At 37.0% G+C, this 25,604-nt stretch overlaps 1 protein-coding gene across 5 annotated transcripts in view; it reads left to right on the top strand.

The window, feature by feature from the left end:
- Positions 1 to 250: 250 nt before the first annotated feature.
- The window catches only part of CACNA2D1 (calcium voltage-gated channel auxiliary subunit alpha2delta 1), a 504,665-nt gene continuing 479,311 nt past the window's right edge, over positions 251 to 25,604 (top strand). For 2 of the 5 annotated variants that reach the window (XM_058524544.1, XM_058524526.1), the window contains exon 1: positions 251 to 692. In XM_058524544.1, coding sequence (XP_058380527.1) covers positions 598 to 692 — 95 coding nt within the window. In that variant the 5' untranslated portion in view covers positions 251 to 597. The remainder of the gene's footprint in view (positions 693 to 25,604) is intronic. The other 3 variants (XM_058524535.1, XM_058524583.1, XM_058524565.1) reach the window with 2 other exon arrangements.

Raw genomic sequence — 25,604 nt, 5'->3', positions numbered from 1 at the left:
GAGGGCTGCTCCGGGCCCGTCTCCGCCCGACTGCTCTGACGCCCAGCCCTCCCGCTGCCCACCCCCAGCCACCTCCCTCTGACTTGCCCGGAGAAGCCAGACGGAGCCTCTCCCTGCCACAAGTCTCTCCGCCTGCCATTCCCCGGTTCCTGCAGCCACCCCACCCCCCGCCCAAGCGCCGTCACCCCTCCTCCGCCCCCGCCTCCGCCTCCTCCTTCTCCTCGGCAATCAGGGGAATAAATCAGGGAGGAAACCGAGAAGGAGAGAGAAAGAGCGAGAGAGAGCGAGAGCGCGCGAGCGCCGGCAGGCTCGCCCAGGTCTGTTTCCAAAGTCGCCCTTGATGGCGGCGGAGGCGAGGCAGCCGCGGCGCGGAGCAGCCGACGCGCTCTAGTGGGTCCGCCCGCCGCCGCCCCTTCCCCCGCGCCGGCTTTCGCCCCTGCCGCCCCCCGCGCCGGTCCGCGCCCCGCGCCCGCCGCGCCAGCCCTGCCGACGTCCGCGGTCCGGGCAGAGCGTGCTCCTTCTCCTCCTCCCGCGGTTTCCAGCACCGTTCCTTCCCCCGGCTGGGGAGGGAGGCGGGATTGATCTTCGATCGCGAAGATGGCTGCTGGCTGCCTGCTGGCCTTGACTCTGACACTTTTCCAATCTTGGCTGATCGGCCCCTCGTCGGAGGAGCCGTTCCCTTCGGCCGTCACGTAAGTCGCCGGGCCGGGCAAGGCGGGGAGTGCGGGCCAAAGGGTGCCGCGGAGGCTGGGCACGGGCGTGCGTTCCCGAGTCGCGGGGCTTCTCTGCCCGTGGGGGTGGGGAGCGAGCCCGGCTTGGATCTGGGGAGGCCGAGCGGGAGGCGCGCGCTGCTCGCCGCCGGAATGCGCCCCGCACCGGCGTCTCAGGCGCCGCGGCGGGCTGGGCGCCGGGGCCGAGCTGTCCCGGAAAACATCCGCCGACGACTTGCGGCGCCTCAGCCCGTCGCTAAGAGGATTCCTTAGGCTTAAAGAGTTTAGCTGTACTGAGAGGGAAAAGTTTCCAGCCAGACACCCGCTCTCATCAAACTTGGTCCAATGAAAAGTTGTTTTGGTTGGGTATTTTACAAATTGGTAATCTCAGGCTTGCCAGGGTAGCGCGGACTTCTCCTGCACTTGGCCTCTGGGATGCTCTCTAATTGCTATAGTGTCCAAACTCGTTTAGGTCCTAAATTACTGGGCGCACTTGACAGCCTTTCTGCTCAGAAGAGTGCTCATTCCCCGCAACGGAGTGCTGTCCACCCCGAGGGTTCCCAGGTACTGGGACCACGCCATCCAACCTCCTTCACCCTGGATTTGAAACATCTAAGTGCCGACAGACACGCGGTTGCTGTTCTTAGAATGAATAGAAACTATTCTTTGAGGGAGGGACCGAGCTTTTCCAGAGTCTCCTGCAATTTTCTCTTATTTTTAACATTTCTAAAATAACTTAAAAAAACCTCGCTGCTGTTCTGGAAATAGAGTGTTTAAAGGTAGCCATGTAGTCACACGGCAGTAAGGAAATGAAAAATAATAATTCTCTCTTAGGCTGGAAAAAAGAACCAAAGTCAGTGGCACATAAAAATATACTATACATATTTTTAAATGCGCTGAAGAGCCTATCAGGCATTCTGGGGAAGCATTTATTTTAGTTCTTGAAGCTACTTTAAAGCTTCTAAGAGTAGGTAATCTTGAGTGGATGAGTCACTTTAATGCATTTTACATAACAAAAACAAAGCCCAAGGTAGCCTTCCCGGTATTTATGCTGTTGGGAATTATTTGCTGTCCTTTGTTGGCTGAGTGCTGAATACTGGAGTTTTTGGTGGATTCTAGCAGTGAATCTTTACCAGTTGAAACCCTGTAGCAATTATTTAAGATTCAGCTTAAAGTATTTATACATTAGGTGTCAGTGCAAGAATCGGAAGGATGCACATGCTAACCCGGAGAAGGGGAGTGTCTAATATTTTTTGTCATCGATTTACCGTCATGTTCCTTTTTAGATAATCTTCCATAAAAATGATTGCAGATCCTTTTTGTTATGAAGCAAAAGGGTAAATGCCAGCTGTAGATCTTAGTTTAATTGGCAGGATGTTCCAAGCGGATATTTTGAAACATAAAAAGAGTAAAAATAACCCTAAAGATGCTTCAAAATTATTCACTCTTATTAAGAAATTACACTATCATTTATTTAATGTTTTAGTCTTTTTGTGGCTTGGCCTATAAAGTGAGAATTCAAGTGACTTGCTTGCATTTTGTGTCAAATAAAGAAGTGGCTCTTTAAAAAGGAGTCAATATGTTCAGTTTATACATTTTTAAAGTATCATTTTTAAATGACAATTTATCAATATTTCTATCATTTGGAGGGAATGCATCATGATACCATCGGGGAAAACTATGACTTTTTAAAATACAACAAAATACAACCTTTTATTCCTGAACATATCATGGTAAAATATTAATGTGAAAATCCTTATTGTAAGAAGGACATCTGTAATAAATGCTTTCCTAAAATTAAAATAACTCAATATTCATGGTCGGAAATTCACTAGAGGCAAGAAAGAAAATAAACAGTGGGCAAAAATAGGAATTAGAAAAGTACAATTTCTTGTCTCTGAGAGGATTTGAGATTTATTTTCTGACAATGGAAATTTAAGGTATTTTCAAGTAATATGAAACATTAATTATTTCATAAAATAAGGACTTGAAAGAATTTTTAGAGCTAAGTCAGTCTTCTATAGGTAATAGTAACAATATTTTTATAAGGCTTCTGTATCTTCATTTATTTGAAAAGTTAGTAACACCATCTTCTGATGAGAGGAGAAATGATAGTTGACATTTGTACTTCATGTTAGATTTCTGAATAAACTTTATGAAATTTTTTTAAAAAATGCAGTGTTAATTTCATCAAGATGTGGTGCCATTTGTTCTTCTTGCAAGAAAATAATTCATATGGAGTGTTTATCAGGATAAGTCTCAAATCTTTGGGAAAAATTTCAAGTTTATAAAAACTGAGTACAGAGATTACAGTGTCACCAAAGGCAAATTATTATCCTATATATAAATTTCTCTGGAAATCATTAGTATATTCTTTTGTTTTTTTTGACAATATTATTTTCCCCATAAAAAGTAATATAAGAAGTTTTTATCATCAGAAGAGGAGGAACATGCTGTCAACACAGTATAAAATTAATTATGCACTCATTGGAGTGGGACCAGAATTAGAATCAGTAATTTAAAGAGGTTTTTTTTTTAGAGTGTTTACAATAATATTAAGGGCTTAAGTTTCATTAAAATGAGACATAAATAATATATCATTCTAGATATCTTTAATTTTCTCTGGTTTAGCATACATTCTCATATAGTATATTTTTAAATAAAATTCAACTGTTCTAAGATTTAACACTAAAATAACTGTTGTTTTTTTTTTTTTAAACAAAGGAATTTTGATACAATGCTTTTGCTAGGTTAGGTTTTTTCTTTTGGAAATGATTTTCTCAATAAGGTGTGAAACATAAGTATGCCATGTGGTAGCAACCACCTAATGCATATTGGTTTATATATAAATGGAAAACACATCATTTTCATGTTATAGTATGCACATGTTGTACTGGTAGTTTAAAATATAGTTTTCAAAAAAGGAGTTCTTGCTTGTTCTACAAATAATTTCTTGGCACATATGTGAAAACACTTCTATTTTAAAACTCAGGATAATATGTATGGTAGCCGGTATTATAATGTTAATTTAAATCCATTCCTTTTAATTTTAGAATCTATTTACAAATCCAGTTTTTTTAAAAAACATTGTAGTTATAACTACTATTCATGTTAAAGTTTTATCTCAGTCATATCAAAATGTTAATCAGTCAAGAATAGTTGGCTAAGAGCCCACTGATGTATGAGAATTTTAAACTATATGAACTATATATATAAACTATAAATATAAACTATATAATGAGGTAAATATTTTATTAAGAATTACAGGTACCTATAGGAAATAAACATACATCTCATAAAAGAATAGTCCTTTTGGGTTTAAATACTTAAAATATAAATCCTTTTTTGTTATTACACAAATTTATCTTTAAAGGCTATAGAAAATAAATTTCTGTATGTCATAACATTGGAATGGATATCTTTTCCATGTGTTAGAAGTGACATAATTATTCTCATTTGGGCTCAGCAATTCCTATTTACATACTACTATACCAGAAAATGTGCCTTATGATAAAATATGAAATAAAATATTAAATGTAAAACAAAACTTAAGACAATGAACATTAATAATTCTCTTTCTCAGATCTTTAATTTGTTCTCATCATCTTAACCACATGACAACGTTTATTATTCCACAAGTGTATGTTTAAAATATGCAATAGTAGATATATTTTTCCAGGTAAGTAGTAACATGATGTTAAATTTATTAGTGTTTACACATTGGTATATGTGTAGCTATTTGGATTGGCATTTGAATGAGCATTAGGCAGATTGAAATGGATATAATATGAGAAAACATTTTGGAAAGATACAAAAATCTAAGCTTATTATGGTTTATAAAACGGAAATAAAATGTGCCTTTATTATTTTTTTATAGCTTTCACTAATTTAATTTTAATTTAATAGATACATATAAAACCAGAATCTAAAGCAAGTTGTTCATTTTGAAAATAGATAAAAACTTTACCACTCTCTTTCTTCAAAGAAACCTCACTGCATAGACACCTTTCTGTTCTTTCTCCAACACTGATAAAAATAACATAAAAAATACTCTTCCTTCTAGGGTTTACACATGACAAGATTTTGCCAAAACATAAATCACACATGAAAATTATGTATCCAAATTTCGTATTTATATTAAAAAGTGTATATTCGTAAGACATAATGCATTTAATAATTTAAAAAATAATTTCAAAAGTTGTGCCCATAACAAAGTATATTATTTAATTAATGTGTTCTCTGGAGTATCATTATATAAAACATATACACAGAAATTTCTTTTCTTTTCTCTATTTTTCAATACAGATGCAAATTTTCAAGAAACTAATCTGTTCTGAAATCCCATCTTGTTTCCTAGTATGTGTCTTCAAACTGCTTATAATCTTAAACTGGAGATTTAAACGGTTAAAATGAAATATATTTTAGGCAAATCGTCCAGTTTGTTGATTTCCTTCAGTGTCTTTCATGTACGGACATAATCAATTCTAACGTAAACATACTTAGGTAGAAGTTTGAAAAAAGGGCGGAATTTGTTTCAGTATTTCTAAAAAAGTAACACTTTATTGTTGTTATAGTGACAATCTTCCATCATTTGTAATAAAAGAGCTGTTTGTTGCAGTAATTCAAAAAACATCTAAGCTGCTTACCATGGGGAACGAACTCTGTTCTATTTCATCCACTGCACATTTACTTAAGGCTTATGGTGTGCATCAGCACCATGTCACACTGTCAGCCAGTCCTTTTCATGGACTGTCTATGTGGAGGACCACAACTGTTCCCATGCCTTTCATACAGTTGCTTTCCAGTAAACTTGGAACTGCACTGAGAGGGCCAACCATGGAGCTTACACATGATGCATTTTTTCTTTTGTGTACACAAAAACAGGAAAATAGTTGTGTTATATTGTTTACAGAGTTGAAAGAAAAAGACAATTGACTTCAATGTCAATTGAGATAAAAATGGTAGCACTTTGTGAAAACTACTTTTCCTTAAGGGTCCAAAATGTTAACATTGCATAATTAGATAATTTGTCTAGTTTATATTATTATAGTATTCTATTTAATAGATAATATTTTCTATTTAATAGATAATATTTTATGTGTGTGCAAATATAGATTTACATATATATACATATATGTATGCACACCTATGTATTTCTTTAAACTTTAAGTGGTTTGCTAGGGTAGAAAAACCTCAGTAATGTAGTTTATTAACAAATGTGCGTGCTTTAAGATCTCTGCCAATCCACAACTGTTTTTAGGGATTAAATCTCATTCAAAATATTTTTATAACACTAGCATTTAAGAATAATTTGTAAAGACAATCAAATGAGATATTGTATACAAAAGCACCCAGAGAATACTCAGGTCCTACAGAGACAAGTTATTAACATAATTGATGAGTAACAAAAGGAAGTGTGATTCTAAAGGTAGTTTTGCCAGTTTAAAACAAAACAACAAATATGGGAAAAAAACTATTGCGCTTGGAATGTTGGGCACCTATTAAAAGGTCCTTGCGTACTAAGCAATTTTATTTCTGCTGTTTAGATATGGGATACTTTGAAATTTGTAAGAATTTAACATATTTGGCATTGTGACATGTTTTAGGAATGAAGGATAAATGTGTACCTTTTTTAAAATTTTATTTGTTAAATATAAAGTTTTAGGTTTCTCTTCCATATAGGCTTGATATATTTTGTAGTAATTCAATACACAAGAATAAACTACTATTAGCAATCTAAAAAAATGAGTCAGGAAAGTAAACATTGTGCCTTTAAAATTTGCCATGTATACAGATTCTAACAAGACTGTAAACAAGGAAAAGATTGACCTTGTAGCCTCAACAAACTGGCACACTTTTGCAATTAATTTCAATAATTCAGAATCAGGCTGTTATAAATGAAACAATATTTAAAGTTCTCTTTGAATATGAATGTGGGTTATTTCTGGCTAAATGTTATTTTAACATTTGCTTCTGCTGATTTTTTTTTTTTACCATATGCTTTTGCTGGATTAAAAAAATTAAGATACGTTTTAAATTCTATATCATAAATGGTAGAACAACTTAAACTAGAAATGATGGCAATGGAAAAGAATGGTGGTGCCCATTTTAAATACTTCAGATTTGGGGATAATCTTATTGTCAATTTGAAGTTTTTTTTCCTGAGTAATTAAAAAGTTATTATGGTGGGCTCTTAGCAACTTTGAAAAATAATTCCTGTATTTTTCTATTCAAATAATTACTGGTTCTCTGTCTTGCTCTTTCTCCATCACACACACACTATTAATCATAAATCATAAATCATTATTATTTGCATATAACATCAAATCAAATGGGGAATTTTGGGTTTGTTTTCTCCCAAGTTACCTGTAACCAGACCTCAATTTCAAGTCCTCACTTGAATCTTGTCTCAGAGTTCCAGGGGACTTCCTCTTACCACTGGACATTTCTCTCTATGGGGAAATTGTTGAGGGATTTTGATGTGCAGTTAATCAACATCTTTACCAAAATTGTCAAATAGTCTGGACAATTATTTCTTTTGACATTTGCTCACATACTGTGGGGATAATTAGGGAAAAGAGGGGAAAGAGCTAATACAATTGTTCTCTGTCTCAGGTGCCTACTGTCAGCTATATAAAGGAATGGTTAGACATTAATGATGTCTTTTTTTTTTTTTTTTTTTGCTGGGGAAGATTCGCCCTGAGCTAACGTCTGCTGCCAATCTTCCTCTTTTTGTATGTGAGCTGCTGCCACAGCATGGCCGCTGACAGAAGAATGATGTATGTCGTGTATGTCCATGACTGGGAACTGAACCTGGGCTGCCCAAGCAGAGCACACCAAACTTAACCACTAGGCCACCAAGGCTTGCCCAATGATGTCTTATTTTGAGAGTTAAAGGAGGAATGGCTCAGTAAAATAAATGGGCTTAGGCACACTGGGAAACTCTCCTGTTCAAAAAAGTTATCAGGAAGCATTGTTGTGAAAATGAATGAAATGAATGAAAATGATGCATGTGTAAGACAAAGGAGTCCTCAGATTTACATGGTGTGAAATTACATTAAAGATGCTAAAGGTGGCAGTTGGTTATTTTTTTTTAATTTCTATTTTTTTTGTGAGGAAGATTGTCCCTGAGCCAACACCTGTGCCAGTCTTCCTCTATGTTGTATATGGGATGCTGCCACAGCATGGTTGACGAGCAGCGTGTATGTCCGTGCCCGGGATCCAAACCGGTGAACCCTGGGCCACCAAAGCAGAGTGCGTGAACTTAACCACTACACCACTGGGCCAGCCCCTATTTTTTTAATTTTCTTCTTTTTTTCCCATTTCCCATGTGAGCCTGGTTATCCTGGAAATGCTGTTTACTGAATATAATATTTGTTTTTAGAGACCTAAATATTCATATATGGAAATTCACTTTAGAAACTAAAGACAATAAAATTGTCTGGATCTCAAAAAATAGAAACAGTTAAACATTTTTTATAAAACACTGGGAAATGGTTCATTGGATAAGAAATGTTAACATAACACTTTATTAAAAGATTAATTGCTAATAATCAAGAAAGAAATTCTGTTAGTAAATTTCTTCCATTAGATTGCAAGAAATGAAATAACTTGCAGGTAGGTAGGCTTCTAGATAGTACACTTAAGACTCCTTAGACCTCTAAGTACATAGTACATCTTATTTTTTAAAAATAGTTTTAATTCATGCTGTCTCTTTTCCTGTCTCCTGATTCAAATATTTTTAACATCAAATGTAGTTTAATTCAACGATTAATGCAATTATTATTATTCAGTGCAAATTACATAGTGCACTGAACTACATGCTGAGAATCCAAATTGAGGAAGAGAGTCCCCAAGGAAGACATTCACAACTCCAAGCTGACTGTGAAACAGTGGGATCCATCAAGGCACGACCAAGGAAAAGCACATAGAATGTTGAAGAAACACGTCTGTTCCATGTTACGCACAGGGTTCCTGGGTGGGAAAGACGTTGGTGGGACTGGACCATTGTTTTGAGTCTAGGTTTTAAAATTTTTGCATCAGGGCTATTTCCCTACATGACTCGAAGGGGAGTTGGGCAGTGTTCACAGTATATGGATGTTTGTGGTAACCCAGCTCTGCATACTCAAAAAATTTGGCCTTTATCCTAAGGTTTTTAAATTAAAAATCAAAGTAATAGGTTTTGAATCATAGTATGTAGAAGATGGATTAAAGAGGACCAACATTTGAGGCAGAGACAGTAAGAGCAGTTGGTAGACCATTGCAGTGTTTCCAGAGTGAGAGATGCCCGAGGTCTGACCAAGCATAGTGGCAGTGCAAAAGCAAAGCAGGTATGAAACATAATGTAGAAGTAAAATTTCAGGCCCTATCGGTTATGGGATTTGAGGCATCAGGAAGAGAGAAGAGTTGGTGATGACTCTAAGATCGCTACAGGTAGATCATGTCACACTGAACTTCATAGACTAGAGAACACAGCAGGAATACCAAGCTGTTGGTGGTGGTGAAGGTAATAGGTTTGCTGTTAGACACACTGAGTTTACAGCATCTCTGTAGATGAGTATTAGGCCATTAGAAATATGATCTGAAGGGGATTTGGAGGCAAATTCAGAGAGCAGTATCTCTGAAGCCAGAAAAGGGGTTCATTCATTTATTTAGCAAATATTTATTTAGTATCTATTATGATAGGCAATGTGAATTTCAAAAGAAGATCCCTGACCTACTGTTTGATTTTGCAGGGAGGTCAGACAAAATGAGCCTGTTAAGGAAGTCACCAGGCCATTGATGATATAAGAGAGCAGTTTCAGTAGAGTGTTGTGGGCAAAAGTGTGGTTTCAGTGCCTTGAGGAGTTGGTAGCAGGTGAGAATATGAAGGCAGAAAGTGCAGATTGTTCTTTCAAGGAATTTGGCAATGTGAAGAAAGGGAGAGAGAGAGAGTAAGTTGAGAGGAAGACAGTTTAAGGGATTTGGCATTCTTTTGTTAAGAATAGGAACTGTATTATGCCGTTTGGGATTGCAAGTAGTAGAAAACCATAGCACTATCTTAAACCAAAAAGGGAACTATTGTTCAATGGTAGTGGAGCTGGATGATCAATCATGGGAGTTAAGGTCAAGGATGTGCCAACAACTGCAGAAAGAGGTGAGACTGCCGTCAGGATCATCTCTTGCTCCAGCCTCTGGTTTTCTTTGTTTGGACTCCTCGTTCTTCTCTCTTCCTGAAAATTGGCTTTCTCTGCTTCCAACTGCTCATGGTGTTGAATGGCTGTGAGGGTTTATATTTTCTCCATCGAAGCTTTGAACCAGCTTGAGGCTAGAATCCTAGTCCAAAACATAGCCTCTTAACCCTCATACACTGCTGGTGGGAATGCAAACTGGTGCAGCCACTATGGAAAACAATATGGAGATTTCTCAAAAAATTAAAAATAGAAATACCATATGACCCAGCTATCCCACTACTGGGTATTTATCCAAAGAACTTGAAGTCAACAATTCGAAGAGACTTATGCACCCCTGTGTTCATTGCAGCATTATTCAGTATAACCAAGAAGTGGAAGCAACCCAAGTGCCCATTGACTGATGATTGGATAAAGAAGATGTAGTATACATATACAATGGAATACTACTCAGCCATAAAAAAGGACAAAATCATCCCATTTGCAACAACATGGATGGACCTTGAGGGTATTATGTTAAGTGAAATAAGCCAGACAAAGACAAAAACCGTATTTCACTCATATATGGAAGATAAATGAACACACAGACAAAGAGAACAGATTATTCGTTACCAGAGGGGAAGGGGGTTGAGGGGTGGGCACAAGGGGTGAAGGGGCACATTTTTATGGTGACTGACAAATAATGTACAACTGAAATTTCACAATGTTATAAACTATTATGACCTCAATAAAAAAACGAAAACAAAAACATAGCCTCCTAAAGATGTGTTGACAGTCTGAATATGGGCCAGATGGCCATGTGTAGCCCATTCAGTTGTGACCACGAGATGGGGTTTGGAAAAGGCGCTGTGGTTGCCTGAGCATGGGTCACTTCTGCACACCTGGTCCAATCTCATGAGAAGGTATTAACACTGCAACAGGTTAGTTGTTATTACTATGGATAGAGGAAGAGGCAATTCTTAGAAAAAGACTCCTGGGGGGTGGGGCAGGATGTAGAGACAACTAAATAAGTGTTACCAGGAGGAGATTTGAACATATCAGAGGGAATAGACCAAATGGCAGTGAGATGAAAGAGATGAGAGAGGCCATGATTGATGGGTGAACGTTCTGACAGAGGCAGATGAAGAAGGGAACAAGACAAAAAAACAGTATCTTACAAAGTAACTTTTGAAATATGAAACAGCTTTGCAAATTAAAGCAGATGGTTGGAATATAGGATAGACACACTTTTAATTTACTGGAGATGTTTTTGGAGGAATGTTCCAAATTATATATTCCGTTCTCAAGAAGGAATGATATGATTCAGAAATGTAATACATACACAATTAGTAATGTTCAAATTTTGAGATGCACAGACTAGAGATTTTCTTTACTTGGTAGTAACAAGACTCCAGTTCACCACTATATTCCTTTTAGACACAGCAACATTTGGTTCTCCTTTGTCTTTATTTTTCTTTTACTTCTTTTTTTTTATAATTTTATTTATTTATTTATTTTTTCCCCCAAAGCCCCAGTAGATAGCTGCATGGCATAGCTGCACATCCTTCTAGTTGCTGCACATGGGACGTGGCCCCAGCATGGCCGGAGAAGCGGTGCGTCGGTGCGCGCCCAGGATCCGAACCCCGGGCCGCCAGCAGCGGAGCACACACACCCAACCACTAAGCCACGGAGCCGGCCCCGCTCTTTTACTTCTTTTTTAGGAGAGATTATCATCTCGAAGATCCATGAAAAATGTTGTTGGATTTAATAAGCGTGTGCGCTTATGGTAGAAAGATGTTACAAAAATATCAATGAAAAGGAAACAAAAGAAAAGAGCAAATAGTTATTGCTTTTGGCAATTTAGCATTATTTATTTATTAAGTTTTTGGCAGATAGGGATGGTTTACTGCCCCCTTCTGTCAGTGCTCCCCCTACCCAGTATCCAATCTTTAGCAGAGGGCAGTAATTTGAATTGAAACAGATCCTTGTCAAGAAAACAAAATAATAAATTTGATAAGATAACAAACCAGACAGAATAGTCCTGCAAAGCATGTCCCTAATCAGCCTTCACAGAGGCACCTCAGGTCTCCTGAAGGTCTGGAAATTACTGGCAGCTGCCATCACAGCAGTTCTCTGAGTTTCCAAGATGACTGAATGAATGGTTAGGATTGCAAATGCCAGTGGATCTAAGACTCTGTCTGGATCTCATTGGTACCAGTGCATTGTGGAAAAACCACCCTTGTGGTTTGTAACAAGAGAAGAGAAGAGTTAGGGTGGCCTATTTATTTCCCTTTTGTGACTTTGCTTTTTTTGTCTCACGTAGATATTCATTCACAGCTTACTTGAGCTAATTTTGATGTCTCTACCTGCAGAATGTCTGGGTACTAATAATTCCTAACAACTGTCTTTCAGTTATTATAATATTGCTTTCTGACATTTTTAAGCTCCTTCTGTATGCCAGGCACTGTGAATTAATACTCGGCATGTTTTTTAATCCATCCAACCGTCAAGCCAGTCCTCTAAGATGAGTAGTATTATTATCCTTGTTTTATAGAAGAGGAAAGTTTAAAGTCTGAAGAACTTTTCTGAACTTCCTTAGGAGCTAAAATTTGATCCCAAGCAGCTTGATTCTAGAGTCCAACATTTACCTGCTGCACTTACTTTGCTGCCCTTCTATGGCAGGAGCTTTGGCGCGTTAGCATCCGTTATCCCACCTGTTCCAGCTGTGGCCGGCTGCATATTCCAACAATGAGGTCGAGGGGGAAAAGGAGTCAAGTAGAGCAGAACTAACTCTCAGTCTCAATTTCTCCACCTGCAGAACAAGGATAATATTGTTAATGCTGAAGCACAGCATTATATTATGAGGATCAAATGAGAGGATGCATGGGGAACTTTGAAGGACTGTTTAATGGCCAGTCTTTATTATTTGTACCACATGTGATTTTTTCTGCCTTCAAGAGATCGTGAATTGATGACTAAGGTTTAGTGAGCTAGGTATATTGCACTAATATATCATTTGGGCCATGAGAAAAACCTGAAATGAGTGGGAAAAGGAATGCTTAGCAAGCCTTAAAAATGTCTCTTCATAAAACTTGTGTAGTAGCCTTTAATCATAAAGAGGAAATGAAAGACAAGGCAGTGAACTAGTGAGAGTGAATTGTTGTGTCTCTAGGTTAAGGACACAACCTGTATCCTAAAAGGGACCACGAAGAAAGCAGAACTACAAAGGATCTGATGTGTTTTATCTTGACATTTCAGCCAGCACCTGTTGTATGAGAACTATGCCACAGGAGATTGAATCTATTTTTAAAAGTCATAACTTTGCCACTGATAACCTCTCATTGTCAAAGATGTGAGTTTTCAGCTTCAAGTCAGAATATTTGAAAGTTAATAAAGTAATCTATCCGTGATGTTTATAGAAATGATTTCAGACAACCCTAAAAATTGGGTGAGCACAGAATAGTAAAACCGAGACCAGTTGCATTTTTAGCAACCAACACAGAAGTCAGTAAAAATCTGCCAGGAGCACACTGGAAAAGGCCAGTTTTCATTTGATTCATCCAACTGATTAGTTACACTCATTTAACCCCACTCCTTCACTTTACAGTATAAATGGAGGTCAGCCTTCCACAAACCTTATGCTTTTTGTTGGTAGAAATAAAACACTTAAATTTTCTGCTGCATATTTTTAATTGATTTCTGGAGGAAAGAGATGCTTTAGATGAAATTGTACGTTAATACCATGACTAATGAGTACAACTTGAGGATAACCATTGAAGCAGCAAATTTTCAAGTGCCAGGAACCTGCCTTTTTATGGCAGTCATTTTGACATTTGCCACGGAAAGGAATATGTAAAATTCTTCTGATGTTTGTCACTTTAAAAATACCAACCCTTCTTTGCCATGACATTCTATTAGATTTGCTTTAAATCTGCATTTGTGAAAATGTTGAGACAAACAAATGGGCAATGTAAAGCCTTAGGAGGAAGGGCACACGCACATTGCTCTAAATTAAACATTTAAGCTTGGTTGTCTCTCAAAACATCTGATTTTCCTGTTGATGTAAATGTAGAAATCCAAATTAATTTTTGTGAGGTAAAATTTTATTGTGCATGAGTAGCTCAGTTCCCAGGGGATTGATACATGGCGTCAAGTTCTGCTGGTGAGTAATTGTTTAAAATTTATATTAGTACTTGATGGTAATAAATAAACATAGGGGAATGGTAACTCGTCACAGAGCAAACCGTGCGTGATAATTATATGAGGTCATTCGTCTCCTTAAATGATCAGATGTGACACAACCTGTCTGTGTGGTGTCTAAAAGCCAGCTGAGTCCCTGGGTGTAAATGACCGTGACAGAGGGGTGGTTTGAGGGTTGCAAGCCTTGGATTTGGTCCTACCTCTTCTGGGTTTTTCCACAAGAGAAGTATATTGGCCCCTGGGATTCTGTTCTTATAATATTCACAGGGTTCTAAACCTGGGGTCAATAGACTACTCGGGATCTATTTTTTTCCTTCTTCTTTGTTTCCCCTACGTCCCCGCCCTAATTGCAGGGTAACACACGAACCAGACATTATCTATATCTGTATCTATATCTATATCTATATCTATATCTATATCATCTATCTCTATATCTATATCTATGTCTGGGTGTATAAACATTATATATGTTATTATATAACATAATTTTTATATATATATACATTATTATATAATGTTTATATATTATATTGATATATGTAATATAAATTTATAGTAATATATCACATTGTGTATTAAAATATATAAACATATATTTCAATAATTTATATGAAATGAAAATTATAATAAAACACTAGCAAAATATGCACGTAGATTCAGATGTGTTACATGTATGTAGAATGCATATTTAGAAGACATTGTAAAACCTGAAAATGCTTTGTGGTATCCAGAAGAGTTGTCGTACATTTGAAGGATTGCAGATTTCCTTAGGAGTAACTGAAACAGAATGGATGGGATGGGATGTACACTTGCTGATTATAGTTTTAATTTTTTGCCCACTTTGAGTCTCAGGATTCCACTCTTTCACATTTTCCAAACCCCACAGTGACTCCATATTGCTCCGCTTGCCCCAAAAGTTGCTAGTAAGCACGCTGATTGACCTTTAAGCAAAGTCAGAACCATACTAGTAGATCTGAAAGTTCTGAGGACTCAAGGTAGACAGGCTGGGATGGTGGGAAGAAGCAACGTTTTGAGTCAGGGAACTCGAGGTTAAACCTTGCCTCTGATACAGCCTGTGTGATCTTGGGAAGTTAATTGCCCTGAGTTTCAGTTTCACGCTGTATTAAAGAGGAATCCACTCCATACCTTTTACGGGAAATGATGAGGCTTAAATTAGATGCCCTCAAGTTTTAGAATATTCCACCAGATATATTGAACAAAGAGTGGAAAGTGTTAGTTTCTTTTATCTTTTCTTATTCTAATGTGAAACCATTAAAACTAGAGGTCTTTATCCCATTTTAATCCACTCCTGGCGCTGTCTATGGAGATTATTAGAGTTTGCTTTACTTTTTCTAAATAATCTCCTGTTATCTTCAGTTAAGTAGATTAGAGCATGGGGGAAAGTCTTCCCTGGAATGGGCACGGGAAGGGAAGAATCAAGTCAAAAATAAAACACGCCAGACTGTTCCTTGTTCAGTGCCCCAAGGTTGTGTTTAAGGTTCTGCTTTGTGTCATGGCTGTCGTCTGAAGCTGGGTTATACATCCTTTGAAGAAAGGACAAGTTGTATCAGCTGCCAGTTGGAACCATAACCTCTCAGTTTACTAAATTAGAACAGATTCCTGCCAAGACACACAGGTCTTCTGTATTTTGAATGGCTCTAGATGTTGGATCCATGCTGAGTATTATCAAAGCTGCATTCTTGTATGTGACTATCAAGTATTTACAGTTCTAAAAAGTGATCCTTTATAGTGTGGCTGCAGCCTTTCTGCTCAGGTTTCCTCATCTGGACCACAGAACACAGATAATAACTTGAGTGACTATTTTTTCAGTTCTCTCAAAAATGGTTCATGACTAGTACCATTCTAGAGGCATAGAGGAGAAATTAATTTTTAAAAAATGGATGCTTTTGAACATCGCTGCTTAATTCTCTCATGGAACTTGCCTGGTTGGTTAAAAGTGTGGGTTCAAAGCTCTACAACTTATTAGCTGGATAACTTGAACAAGTTAACCGTCCCATTGGTAAAACCTCATAAGTTTGTTATGAGAATTAAGAATGTTAATTCCTGTAAAGCACTGGCACATAGAAAGCATTGAATAAATATGAGTTGATCAGAAGCTAGGGATTTTAGTGGAGTCAGGTAGCTTGGGTTCCTATTTGCCTCCACCTCTAACTATATGTGGGACCTACCTTGGTAACATCTTGTGAGGAAGAATTCCTAACTTTAGCACCTTCTAACATCTGATTACCCACCAACTAACTGTTTCCTAACAACGTGGTCTTGTTTCTTGATACTTGAATACTCCACTGCCTGTGAGTGTGCTTCTGGAAAGGTCCTCTCCCAACTCTCAATTTAGTTTCCTGTCTCTTTAGCTTTCTGAAAGCAAAAATGATGAAGTTTGAAGTTTTCTTTCCTTTTTAACATTCTATGCTACCCCCAGATTACACCAAAGCATAGTATGGTACCAGGCTTCTTTCTTCTTTTGATTGGAGGGCATATTAAGAAATGTATAATGAAGTCAGTGACCTTGTATTCTTGTGTGCAGTGGAATAATATTCGTGGCCCATTGGCACCTGGTGATTTTGGCTCTGCAAAAGAGGCACTAGATGTTCTCTCTTGACAATATATTTCTAGTAATTGTTGCAAGCTGTCTGAAAATGGTAACTTTAAAACTATAACAGCAATAATTATGATATTACGTATAACATAGAAGGTTGCTTTTTTCTAAGACGAGCAACAAACACATCATCATATCTTGCCTCTAGGCATAAATGAAAATTAAGTGTTTTTAGAAAAGAGTATAAATCAATTATACTGCTTAAGATATCAATTCTAATTTTTTTTATTTGCTGAGGAAGATTCCCCCTGAGCTAACATCCGTGCCAATCTCCCTCTATTTTTTTGTATTTGGGCCACCAGCACAGAATGGCTGTGAATAGAGCAGTGTAGGGTTCGTGCCTAGGAACCAAACCCAGGCCATCAAAGCGGAGTACGCTGAACTTAACCACTATGTCACCAGGCCTGGCCCCGTCAATTCTAATTTTTTAAGAAGAATTAATATTAGAGCTTATCATGCTTCTTAAAGTTTGGAAAAGATGTGTGTGCAGAATCACAAATTATGGCCTTTCCTTGTGCCTAGTTGATTAGCTTTCTTTCTAGTGTAATGGCATGATTAAATGAAAGAAGTCAGAAAACCTGTTAAATCTTCAACATTTATTCAAAAGAGATGTGAATCAGATTATACAAAAGAGATCAAAGACTGACCACTAATATAAAGTACAGTGAATGCAAAACCAGACAGAATCTTCATAAAGGTGTTTTACATGAAGATTGATAGGTAAAATGAATCCTTTGTTTAGAATTCAGTAATCTAGATTCATTTATTTATTTTAGTTTGGTGTTTTCTATGCTATGTAATATATTGCCATAAACTTAGTGGTTTAAAACAATGTACATTTATTTTCTCACAGTTTCCATGGTGAAGAGTCAAGCCATGGCTTAGCTGGTTCCTTTGCAGGGTCTCCCAAGGTTGCAATAAGGCATTGACTGGCCTGCATTTCTTTCTGGGGCTACTTTCTGCTCCTCTTTCAAGCTTATGTGTTTGTTGACACTTCTTGTGGTTGTAGGAATACCTTCCCCCTCCTTCAGTTTGTTTTCAGTTCCTAAAGACCACTCACACTTCCTTTCCACATGGCCCTGTCAAAGGTTTTCTCACAAACCTTTGGCAGTTACTTGTTTTTTAAGGCCAGCAGGAAAATCTCTCTGTTCAGAAAGGAGGCGTAATTCCTCTTTTAAGGACTTTCAACTGATTAAGTTAGACCATCCTTGATAATCTTTCTTCTGATTAAGTCAGGATCAAGTGATTTGAGATTTTACATCTACAGAATCTCTTCACCTATGCTATATAACATAACCTAACCATGGGAGTGACAGCCCTTCATAATCACAGGTCCCACCCCTACTCCAGGAGAGTGGATGGTACATGGGAGCCATCTTAGAATTATTTCTCCCATGGGTTTTATTATTAGACAATCATCATAAAAATACCAAAAACTAGAACATAGGAATACTCATTCCTTTCCCACTTTAGTTGTTCACAAACTTTGGAATTGCTTGGAAGAAAAACCAAAGCAAGAGAATTCTCTGTGCTACAGGTTAAGCCAATTTACACAATTACTGTCAATAAATGTCTAGAAAAATTGTAAGACAATTCTTCTGAAATGTAAAGGATTAAGTTACTTCCAAATTAAGGTTTATACTTAATGAAACCTGAGGTCTCTCCTGAAATTATGTGCATTTCCTTGCCTGTATAACCTAGGTGATTCTCTAAAATCCTAATCAGCATATATTTTTTTTAGCCCTGGTGGTCTAGTGGCTAAGAGTCCGTGCTCTCACTGCCTCAGCCCTGGTTTGTTTCCTGGTCAGGGAACCACACCACTTGTCTGTTGGTTGTCATACTGTGCTGGCTGCATGTTGTTGTGATGCTGAAAGCTATGCCACCAGTATTTCAAAGACCAGCAGAGTCACCCATGGTGGATAGGTTTTAGCAGAGCTTCTAGATTAAGACTTTGAAGAAGGACCTGACCACTCACTTCCGAAAAAATTGGCCATGAAAACCCTATGAATAGAAGTGGAGCATTGTCTGATATAGTGCTGGAAGATGAGAGGATGGTACAAAAAGACTGGGCAGGGTTCCACTCTGCTGTACACAGGGTTGCGAGGAGTCAGAATCGACTTGACGGCGCTAACAACAAAAATCTATTTTTTAATACATACCAGTATGGAATGGTAACATTCTCTAATGCCCCAATTATTAAGTATTAATGCAGAAATGTTTTATATGTAACTGAAAGCATCCATGTACGATTTCTCCTCTTCAGTGAATAAATTTAGGTGAATTGCAATGACTTCTGCTTTTCAAAGAAAAAACTATCATAAAATACTTCTTCACAATACCTAAGTACTGGGTACTCAGTAAGTTTACATTAAAAAGAGGGCCCCTCATGTCCTACATACAGGTGCTCCCTTGCTCTGCCCTGTGCATACCTAGTCATTTCATTTTGGAAGTACCGCTGCTTGTCTGATTTGCTCAGGATTTGTCTTGTCATTACTCTAGCACTAATTGATTTGTTAACACCAGGGGATTCTGGCCAGAGTAATTGTTTAACTCAGTGCTTCTCACACTAACTGTGCTTAAGGAATAGAATTTATTTATTTATTTGTAAATTGCAGATCCATTGCAATATGTATTTTTGTGGAATATAGTGAAAATCATTTAATGGAAAAATGGAATTTAAAAAGATATGAACCTTGTTTTTAAATAATTAGATTCAGTAGTCATAATGTTACTTTTTCAAACTGTTATAAAAGTGTCTAAACACTCTCCATTTCTGTACTTGCGTGGAGCTGGATCTACAGAGCGCAATCTGAGTAACTCTTGTTTAATTGTTTTGGCTATTTAAGGTAACTACATGACTGTTTTCAAAAAGTTTGAAAATGGCATTTTAAAAAAACTAAAGTTGAAAATTTTCACATTAAATGATATTTTAAAATGATATGCTCTGCTTTAATGCTTACCTTTTATTTTGGCTATGAGATAGCTACGGCCTTTTTCCTCAAAGTAATCATAATATTTTCATTTGAAAGGAGCTGCGTGTTTCAGATTGTTACATGCTGTAGTTCCTTACCAGAATTTTATGTTGTTTGCAAGCTAATTTGACTTTTAGTGTATTCTCTTTAGAACATTTACTATTTGCAAAGAGTCCAAACACTTGCTGTTGGCAGAGCAGATGTTTTGGTGCTGCAATAAAGGGGAGGACTGCATACTCTTTATATGACCCCATCAACAGGTCGGAGCTCGTGTAAGGTGGCTATGCCCTTTTGATGGATTCCAGGATTACTTAGATATATTTAAGAAACAGATGGATATAAAATTGTTACTGCACAAATATGACCCAGAACCAAGATGAAAACATCTTAATATATACCTGAGGCAGACTGAATTTTTTTATACTTTGCTTTAAAAACAAAATTATTTGTGTAAAGTGCACGTGGCCTATGAGGCTGAGGCTATGTAAAAGTCTCCATTGATATCTCAGATCTGGGGTGTCTGCCAAAGTATAAAAATTCTCATTGTATTGAAACACAGCCAGAATCAAACATAGGATTCTTGCAAAAGGCAATTAAAAGTTTTCAAAGAATCGTTCAAATGTTCACTTAGTAAGTAGTGAGAACTGCAAAACTTTTTCATTTTGTAGACCACAATTTCTCCTCAGGTATCTGTGCACATTGAAACTGAAATGTATAAAAAAAAATTTGTTGATTTTTGACAAAGTATATTTCTGTTTTTCCTACTGTTTCCACTGGAGATTTTTCTGACAGCCTGTTGCCAAAGATGTTCTTAAATTGCATGTAGGATTTTAGCTAATGAAACTGAGGCATATTAAGTTATATCAATAGACTGGTACACCGAGATTATCTACTCTTTATTTTATGCCTTCCCAAGCAGTCTCTTCTGAGTTATGTTTGTCACTATGCACTTATTCCTGAACAATAGTCTCAAGGACTTTTATAGATTTTTTTCCAGACTATTGAGATAAACTAGTTTTCTGAAAAATCAGAATTATATGTTTTAAGAATCTCTTGAAGGGTTCTTATTCTGTTCTTTAGTGGGTCACTTAGAACTAATTGAATTAAACTAGATCTTTTTATAAAGATGCTGCATTTCCTAGCTGTTAGTTAGGATGTCAGGTCAAGACCAATACCAATATTGACAGTGCTAGACAAACTCTTGCTAAACTTCCCAGAGTAGCTATCCTTTCAAAGTGATTTTTAGTTAAGGTCACAAAAAATACATTATTGATAAATTCCTTTATAACTTCATGCATCCTACATAGTAAAAATTATAGCTGTTTCTATGTAGTTTGAAAATTCCCTTTAAGAAAGAGAATGTGCAATTTAGAACTTTACAAAGGCTACGATTCTAAGAAATCTGCTGAAATCTTACCAATGGAAATTGTCCAACACCTTGGTAGCCATTATAGTTAATTATTGCAATAATATATTAATTATTATTACATTTTATGTGCACATTATTTAAAACATCTTGGCAAGATGACCCTCATACATGAATATTTTAATTTAATTTAATATGTTTGCAATTTGGCCGAAAATATGGGTTAGAATTTATAACCAGATGTCATTGTCTTATATAGCTCACAAATGAAAATAAAGTATTATCTTTGTGAGCAGCTTTGGTTAGGGGTTGGTTAGGCCTTTTTCTTAGAGTTACGTGGAGCAACAGGAAGGGAAAATATGTTTAAAGTATATGTATGGATGAGGCAACTAAAACATTTGCTGCATCGTGGAAGTTTTATGAGGCCAGAGTGTTGTCTCCAAGTTATCTATGAGATTATTCTATTGACCTTAGATGATCCTAAATTGAAAATCTTTGGGTTATTCTTTCTCTTCCCTGATGATCCTCAGTTTTAATTAGATCCTGAATTAAGGCACATCTATGCATATGTGATCCGAATAATTCTGAGCCAGCCCTACCCTGGTGAGCACCCTGGAAGTGTCATGGGCGTATTATTTCGTAGTGTAGGAGGCAGTCACTGACTGTGTTGAAGTGTGGCTTTGTGTGCACCTGCGTCTCTTTTTCTATCCTTCTACCGCTATATTGACTGCTCTCCTAATGGATCAAGTGCCCACAAGCTCTTCCTTGGTTGATCAAATTCCTGCTTTTATGCTCTTTAAAAAAAATTCAGAAGAACTCTTCTTTCCCAAACCATTGGATAAACAGAATCTTTCTAGAGATTCATTTTAAAGGGAATGTATTAGCACAAATAAATCCCTAATGTGTAGACCACAAAAATGCAGACCATATGTTTAAAGAGGATTTTTCTGTAGTTCTTTTCTGGCTTGTGATTGCAACTGCCAAACACTGTTTCAGAAGAGGAACATCTGGGCTATCTGCTTCTGGAAGTTTGCTCAATGATGTCTTGGCATGGAGTCATGGAACAAGTTTTGAAAGAATGATTTCTTGGGGTTTTCTATCTAACTTCAGATACTCTCCCTTAGAACATCAGATACTAGTCTAAAAAATGTCATCATTTTAGAAAGATATCAGTGGCACATAAAGTAGTGTTAAGCTGAGTGTGGCCAGTAAAGGACTACTCTGGATGCATGTGGCATTTTATAATAATAGAGCAAGAGTGCTATTTTATAAAATTACAGATAGTAGAATACCAATGTGGTAGATTAAGAGGGGCAGACTGTTAGGATAAGAAGGACAAAGATGTTTTGAAGGACATGCACTTGACAAAGTATAAAGGATAATGAGTTATATACTTAAAGAACTAAGTGATACACCCAACGCTAGAAGAAAGTGGGGCCTGATATATGTTTTTTTTTCTGCTCTGATTTTTGTGTTTTATGTCATTCTGAATTGAAGGTTGACAATTTGCTCCATATAAAACATAATACAAGTTTATCCAAGGCAAGTAGTCTGCAAAATTGTTGTTGCTTAAAATAAGGAAACAAGGACCTCAAAACACTTAAAGCAGTTATTCCTTCAAGTGTATCACAGAGAAGATACTGTAGCATTTTCTAAGAGACAGACTGGAATTCTTCTTTATATCCAGTTAGGTACATTTGTAAATACTTTTCTCTGGTGATGAGAGTGGTTCTGTTGCTGGAGTTCATGACCTGGTAGGTTAAAAGCAGTATTTTATCTTATAGAGAAAACAAAGTCATGAGTTGGTAATGGAGTGAAAACTATAAATGAAGAGGTTTTTGGAATCCTCAATTGATATCACATGCAATTCAGTTTTGATTCATTTATATTTCTTACCAATCCTTGGTCTCTCCTAAATTCAGACACAGCATGATAAAGTCTAGGTTATTTTATTTTAATTTTATGGTATTTGTATTTCATAGTAATTTTATAGTATTTGATAACAATTCATAATTATAATTTTGACAAGTTAGAAAAGTCAAATCAGAGAAACTTGACTGAAAATAACTATTAAAATCTATTAAAATGCATCTAGGAAAGATAGTATGACCACATGGGATTTATACAAACCCGCTCATTTTTCCACACAATCTAAGGCTGAGTTTCCCAAGCTTGGCGGTATTGACATTTTGGACCAGACAATTCTTTGTAATGGGTCTGTTCTGTGCATTGTAGGATGTTTAGCAGCATCCTTGGTTTTTACCCGTTAAAGGCCAGTAGCAACCTTTCCCCAAGTCATGACAATAAAAATGTCTCAAGATATTGTCAAGTGTCTGCTGGGTTGCAAAATTACCACTGGTTGAGAACCACTAATATAAGTGGAATGTGCACAATAAATTGGCCTATGATACAGTGTTCCTGTTGCCAGTGGTGGATATTTCTGGCTCACTCCCACAATGCTTATGTGGTGTTTGCATTTTGCTAGCGTTTTGTCACATCAGTGAGTTTTATTCATTAATCCCTGATAATAAGTATGCTATTAAAACAGGTAAATTGGCTAGTTCAAAATATTTTCTAAATTAAGCTGTTAAATTTAGTGCTTGGTGAAGCAGGTAGTATAATTATTTAACATATAAACAAATGTACAGGGGTAAAATTCTCCTGTTCCTGGAGATCTGTGAATTTCCTGAAGGAAAATTTTGGGTGAAACGTGTCTTTAACCAAAGTGTACTGGTGTCTGCTCTTTCCCGCTGGGTCTGGAGCGGAAATGAGACAATCTGTCCTGTCCTTGTGTGCGCTGCATAAAATGCTTTGTAGATACCAGAAAGGTTGGACAGTTGCCAGAGTGACCTGTGGGCAAACTGTAATTAACATGGACACACACTCTTGCTAGGGGTATTTATTTCACCCGGGAAAGCTGCATAGTAAACTAATAAAGATTTTCTTGGCTGCAAGTGCTCCATTTTTTCGGAGGGGAACAATTAACAGACACCCCTAAACAGTAAGAACACTGTTGGGACAAACTTATGGTGCTACTAAGCTTTATTTGTAGGCATATCGTATAGCGTTCTGTCTTATATGGGGCTTTGAAATTTTATAGGGCTGGCCTAAAATGGATCATACACCAAAGATATCTTGATGAGTATGAAAAGAATGCCAGGTGTTTCTGCTCATCTACTTTTTCTGTAAATAGAGAACAGATACATGCTGGTTTGTTCTCTTTTAGGACAATGCTCTTACAAGAATGACAACACACAGTGGTGTAGTATAGAAACAGTAATCCTAGTGAGCACTGTCTACACTGGTTAGGAGGGAATGCTATTACATGAGGAAAATGGAAACCTAGAATCTCTGGTCCAGGATAATCTTTTTGCTTTATTCGATCAAAAAGTAATTTCTATGCTTGTTTTTCTTCTGTCTGCAAAGAAATAATACAATATTTTACATCTTTAGTTGATTGGGCTTAATTGGGGCTGTTGAAGTGTTTCAGATCAATTTTACCATGATGGACTTAGGAGAGGCTAGAATGATCCATTTTTATGTGATCAGTGTCTCCTTTTCATATTATCTTCTCCATGATATCTCTCTTATACATATCATTTTATCAACAGAACATAAAAATATATTGCATTCTCGCTCTCTGCAAAATCTAGTGCATTTCTACACATTTTTTTCCCTTCTTTTAGGTATTCAGTATTCATACATGAGCAGAATAATCACTGCCTTTCTCTGTTTCTACTACAGACAAGTATGGTAAAAGGTATCCTGGACCTACCAGCATTTTATTTCAGCCCAGCTCTTGCTTTTGTTTACGCTCATGTTGGGTTTTTTTGGTTTCTTTGGTTGGACTTTTTTGGTTTCTGTCTTTGCCCAGCCTAATGGTTAATAATGCCCTTTTCACACTCAGAAGTGTCCAGGTTCAGACAAATAATATGGTTACCTTACGCTCAGGCTATATCATCAATATGTCTTTCTGTGTAATCCAATTTATGGCGTCACCATTAGGAAATTTAGATTATATATTATTAATGTGTATATATAACAGTGGAAATATTTGAGTATTTATAAACTTCTATATATATCTCTGGGTTGTAGATTTATTAACTCTAAAAACCACAATGATTGAGAAACACTTGTTCTAGCTTCTTAATATCCTGGATATACTCTTACCTTTAAATTCATTAAGAAATGGGATATTTACCATATAACCCACAATAGCAGTTTAAAATTTTTAAACAACAGTGAATTACCAAGTTATGCAAACCATTAATATGAAGAACAATCCTAATTTATGCATTACCTGTGGGACCGCTTTTGAGTCTCGGCATGGGACAGCATTATGGGTTGACTTATGTTTTCCCAAATTCCGCTGTTGAAGATCTAACCTGCCGTTTCTCAGAATGTGACCTTATTTGGAAATAGGGTCTTTGAAGATGTAATTAGTTAGTATTAGGTCACAATGGAGTAGGGTGGGCCATAATCCAATATGACAAATGTCCACATAAAAAGGGAAAATTTGTCTCCAACACACACACAGGGACCGCACCATGTGAAGATTGGAATTGTGCTGCCACAAGCCAAGGAACTTCT

This window comes from Diceros bicornis, chromosome 3 (assembly GCF_020826845.1).
Source record: "Diceros bicornis minor isolate mBicDic1 chromosome 3, mDicBic1.mat.cur, whole genome shotgun sequence".
Classification (NCBI taxonomy): Eukaryota; Metazoa; Chordata; class Mammalia; order Perissodactyla; family Rhinocerotidae; genus Diceros; species Diceros bicornis.
The sequence above is the reverse complement of the archived record's forward strand: the minus strand, read 5'-3'. Positions and strand labels throughout refer to the sequence as shown.